Genomic DNA, 5636 nt, shown 5'->3' on the forward strand with positions numbered 1-5636 from the left:
AAGTTGATTGGATAACAATAACAAAACAATGACAATAATAAGAATTGATATAGTGCCTGCTAATGTGCCAGACAGTAGACTAAATCCTTGAGATTTTATCTCATTTGTTCTCACTACAATGCTATGAGGTAGGTGTTGTGATTATCCACATTTTACAAATAAGGGAACAGGCAAGAAGAGGCTAAATGATTTTTTTTTACTTTTTTTATTTGAAAAAACGTTTTATTAAAGTGTAAAAGTAGGAGGTCCTGACCACCCTACAGCTTGCTAATGCTAAAAAACATGTCATGGGGACGGCTAGGTGGCGCAGTGGATAAAGCACCGGCCCTGGATTCAGGAGTACCTGAGTTCAAATCCGGCCTCAGACACTTGACACTTACTAGTTGTGTGACTCTGGGCAAGTCACTTAAGCCCCATTGCCCCACCAAAAAAAACCCCAAAAAACCAAAAACAAAAACCCATGTCATGGACATGTTGAAATTTTCGCATTGATTCTGAGGTTCCCATTATTGGCAAAGAGATGTGCTGTGGCGGTATCAAAAACAAGGCAGTCATATTTCAAGATGGTGGTAGCTGCCCCATCATGGATGGAACAGGGCTTGGCTTCCCATGTCAGTCTCTGCTGGTTGCAATTCAGTTCCAGTTTATAAGCAAAGTTCTCTGCTTGCTTCTGGGTCCCAATGAGCAGCATGATGGCAAAGACCTGTTGGTGACCCTTATACTTCTCTTGTTTCTCCAGCACCAGCCTGAAGTGATGGCCAAAGCAGGACTGCATCATTACCCAATTGATGGCCCCAGACAAATTAATGTCTGTGGCTAAGAATATGATGTTTTCCCCTTGAAGAGTAGTGATGCTCTTGTGAGCATGCATGAGGTGGGACATAATGGCTCTCAGTGAGCCCTGCCATTTACAAGGGGCATCAGGGCAAGGAAGAGAGAACAGATGGTATTCACAGATGTCTTCATGTTCTGGCTTCTCCATATGGAAAAGAGTGGAGTGCTATGGAGATAAAAAGAGAAATACAGAACCTGTGTATCTCAGGGGAGCCCAGTTAGGCAAGGCACACATTCATGCTGTCCCATCTAAAAATGCCTTTGTTATTCTGCAGTTGGTCCATTCCCTCTCTCATAAGAATGACAGAATGCTCCCTCATAACTCACTTGCATTGTGCTCATTTCTTCTACTCACTACTTGCTCTGATGATAGAAATCTGTCTGACAACTTTTCCCTTCCTGGGTTTCAGCACCAGACATATTTGGGGGAGACTTGTGACCTGGATTGGAAGGGCAAGCTCACCCAAAGAATCGAAGGGTCATCATGAATCCTGTAAAATAAAAAGATTTAGTAGGAGAGGAATATATGGCAGAGGAACAGAACACCTTGGCGACTGTCCTCAAGGTTAAATGATTTGCCCAGGGTCACAATGCTAGTGAATGTTTGAGGTATTATTTGAACTCCCGTCTTCCTGGCTGCATGTCCAATGCTTTATCCACCATGCCACCAGCTGTATTTTGATTTATAAAGGGAATACAGTGAAAATAGTCATAAATTCATGAGGGAAATAATGTGGAGATAATTTTTCAAGCTCTCTTGATGAGAGATGGAAATTCATTTTTTTTTCTTAGCCCACAAACCAGCAAACAATGAACTGCTACCTACTATATAAAAGATTTTCTATTGACAAGAAGTGTATTAAATGGCAATGTACTTGAAGTTCAATTACATATATCACCTTCATTTTGTGTGTGTGTGTGTGTGTGTGTGTGTGTGTGTGTGTGTGTGTGTGAGGCAATTGGGGTTAAGTGATTTGCCTAGGGTCACACAGCTAGTAATCATTAAGTGTCTGAGGCCGGATTTGAACTCAGGTCCTCCTGAATCCAGGACCGGTGTTCTATCCACTGTGCCACCTAGCTGCCCCTATTGCCTTAATTTTTAAAAACAATGTTTATAAAACAACCAATGTAAGGGGGAAAATCTTTTCAAACATAACACACGCTAGACTCCCACAGAAACTCTACTGAATGATTTACCCAGGTAGCAAACCATTTCCTTTGAAAATCCAGATAGAATAGTAATAATAGAATATAAGTTAAAGTTAGAAAAGGGCCTGTTTTATTGAACATTTGTGATAGTCTATGGTGATTTTTAAAAATTATTATTATTATTATTATTTTTAGTGAGGCAATTGGGGTTAAGTGACTTGCCCAGGGTCACACAACTAGTAAGTGTTAAGTGTCTGAGGCCGGATTTGAACTCAGGTCCTCCTGAATCCAGGGCCAGTGCTCTATCCACTGCACCACCTAGCTGCCCCTCATGGTGATTTTTAAATGGCTTGTAATGAGTGCTTCTGGATTTTATAGAGCCTACCATCTGTGCTGCCAGAATGCAAACATTTGTAACATTTTGATCTGGTGATGACAATGCTCGCGAGAGGCAACCCTGGAATGACAGGACTACTCTTGTGTAATATACAGAAAACTAATGAGGAAATGTGCATGTCTGACAATCCATTTACCCTTCCCAGTTGGGGTTCCAGAGATAAAGATAAGCAAAGAAAGGAAATATTTTCCTAGTTTGTAGAAATCTATTCCATTATAAGCTAATTTTAGACTAAATGTATAGCTAAAATATAATATCTTTGCTGTAAATTTCCAAATTATAGTCTGAAAGGTTTTGTAAATGCAGAAATATTTTAAGAAGGATTTGAGATAACTTCCACATTTTAGGAGAGTCTTTTGGGCCTCAAGAGAGGGAAATGAGAATGTGACTGTGTGTTATTTAAAGTATTATGGGAGGGGGCAACTAGGTGGTGCAGTGGATGGAGCACCTGCCCTGGTTTCAGAAGGACCTGAGTTCAAATCTGGCCTCAGACACTTGACACTTACTAGCTGTGTGACCCTGGGCAAGTCACTTAACCCTCAGTGCCCTGCCCAAAAAAATATGGGACTAGGTTGGGGTTTCTAAAATATCGTTACTTATAATTTAATGGCTATTACACCCATTTAGGTAGTAAGCATTTATTAAAGTGTATTAAATACTAGGAGAGCATTGACCACATTTAACAAACCGGAAAAAACCCAGCACTATATCGTCTCTAAGAGAGAGCACATGGAATCACTCCAAAACCCTCCAAATAGTGCCATGGGACAATTCCTGGAGCAGCAGAACCCACAGGGAGATAGGATGAAATCATTTTTCAGCCAGGGACAGCTTAGAAGGTTGGCAGGAGGGGGCTGCTGTGCCGGGGTGGGAGCCAACACAGATCCAGCCTGGGCTGGCCACCCAGACTCGGGTCGGGCAGACACAGATCCAGCCCTAGGTAAGCTGTGCCAGAGAAATTTACCAAATTTACCCCCAGAGCCTCTGAATTGACTACAGCACCAGCATCTTCTGGAACTAAGCTCAGGGTCTGGTAAGAGGGTTGAGTGGCTACCCGGGGGGGGGGGGGGCAGAGGAGCTGAGGCAGAATTTGGTTGTTCTCCAGCTGAGAACCAGGAAGCAATCTTGAGTGGTGGCCCAGGTGGGGGAGGGGTGCAGGCTATCAACCACAGCAAATAATTTTGTTGCCTAGTTGAACAGCAAGTAGGCTTGGGGTTATTTATGGACCAGAACACAGGCCAGGTGAGTAAAGAACCTGTCCCTCCTTAGATCATACCACCTTAGACCACCTGAAGCTTGGGAAAGTGCGTCCTGGAGTCAAGAAATAGGCTGGCAAAATGAATAGACGGAGAAAGACATGGACCATAGAAAGTTTCTTTAGTGATGTGGGGACCAGTTTTTAATTGGGGAGTGTTAGCTAAGCGACTTGTTGCAATATTGGGGCAAGGAAGGAGACAGACAGCCTCCCTCACAACAGAGCAGGATTTATTTAACAAGAACGAACTTAAAAAAACACAAACAGGATCAGTGGGATTAAGGAAAAGGAAATAAAATGGGGAAAGGGAAATTATACAACCTGAACACCACCACCACCCAGGAGTCAGCTGAGAACACACGGCAGCATCCTGTCGCCTTCCAGCTTCGAGCTAGAATGCCAGAAGACCTCCCCTCTTCCCAGCAGACTCCAGGTTGACCACACACAGCCCCCAGCCAATTGGCAGGCCGCTCTGACAGTCACATGACTACCCTCACTAGGCTTCCAATCATTATAATTTTGCCAGGCCCATGTAGGCGTCAGTGAGTGGTGATGATGTGAGGTGCCAGCACCACGGCGACAGCTACAACCAGTGGGTAGAGCCCCGTGCAGTTTGCGGAGCCCCAGGCCAGTGCATGCCGAGGTTTTTTTTTTTTTAATTCTAGCCAAAAGATGGGGTCATAAAAACCTCAAATAACAATTCTTTACAGTGACAAGGAAGATTGAGGTGCACCCTCAGAAGATGATAGCAACATTAGGGCTCATACATTCAAAGCTTCCAAGGAAAATATGAATTGGTCTTAGGCCATAGAAGTGCTCAAAAAGGACTTTGAAGATAAAGTTAGAGAGAGAGAAGAAAAAATAAGAATGATGCAGGAAAGTCATGAAAAAAAAGTCAACATCTTGAAAAGCCAAATGGAAAAGCTCTCTGAAGAAAATAATTGCCTAAGAATTAGGATTGAACAAATAGAAACTAGTGACTTTATGAGAAACCAAGACACAATAAAGCAAATCCAAATGAATAAAAAAAAGTAGAGGGCAATGTAAAATATTGCCTTAGAAAAACAGCTGACCTGGAAAATCCAGGAGAGATAATTTGAAAATTATTTGACTACCTGAAACCCATGATCAAAAAAAGAGCTTGGAGGCAGCTAGGTGGCACAGTGGATAAAGCACTGGCCCTGGATTCAGGAGTACCTGAGTTCAAATCTGGCCTCAGACACTTGACACTTACTAGCTGTGTGACCCTGGGCAAGTCACTTAACCCTCATTGCCCAGCAAAAAAACAAACAAACAAAAAAAAAGAGCTTGGACATCATCTTCTAAGAGGTTGTCAGGAAAAATTGCCCTGATATTATAGAAACAGAAGGTAAAATAGAAATTGAAGGAATCCACTGATCATCTCTTGAAAGAGATCCCAAAATGAAAACTTCCAGGAATATTATAGCCAAATTCCAGAGCTCCCATGTCAAGGAGAAAATATTGCAAGCAGGCAGTTTAGGCTTTTAAAGATTTGTTGAAATATATATTATAAGTTAGTGAAGAGAGAGAGAGAGGTTGAAAACAGATTCCTTATAGCATGGAAATCCTAGCTTAGATCTAATTCGGTATAGCCAGAGAGAAAGAAATCAATTTCCTTTCCTAGCAGCCCATGTGAAATCTCTCACCACCAAACCAATGTCCCGAATGACAAGGGGGACTCCTGTTCTCCCTCTCTTGCCACACGCCTCTTCCTCACCAAAAAAAAAAAAAGTTCTTCTCTGAGCGAGCATTCACTTCCTAGTTCTTCTCTCCCTCCCACAGAGGGGAGGTCCTTCAAGCTGATTGGTTGAGAGGGGTCTCTTGCCGATGTCAACCACCAACATGTCACTCAGGGCCAGACAGGTGTGGTCCCCATCCAATCATCCTTAAGTAGGTACTTAGTCAGTTTCTCATTCTCACCCAATTCAAACAATACTAAATCAATCAGGTGGGACCCCTGGGCATCTGCCAAGTTCCATT

At 42.7% G+C, this 5636-nt stretch overlaps 1 protein-coding gene across 1 annotated transcript; it reads right to left on the bottom strand.

Annotated features, from left to right (window-relative positions):
• Nucleotides 1-463: 463 nt before the first annotated feature.
• Nucleotides 464-1236, bottom strand: LOC122746105 (E3 ubiquitin-protein ligase SIAH2-like). The gene is made up of 2 exons (XM_043991590.1): nucleotides 1162-1236; nucleotides 464-1000 (listed from the first exon to the last, which is right to left on the bottom strand). Exons 1-2 carry the CDS (start codon nucleotides 1174-1176, stop codon nucleotides 464-466), a joined length of 552 nt encoding a protein of 183 aa, XP_043847525.1. The 5' UTR covers nucleotides 1177-1236.
• Nucleotides 1237-5636: the final 4400 nt, after the last annotated feature.

This window comes from Dromiciops gliroides, chromosome 3, assembly GCF_019393635.1.
Source record: "Dromiciops gliroides isolate mDroGli1 chromosome 3, mDroGli1.pri, whole genome shotgun sequence".
Lineage (NCBI taxonomy): Eukaryota > Metazoa > Chordata > Mammalia > Microbiotheria > Microbiotheriidae > Dromiciops > Dromiciops gliroides.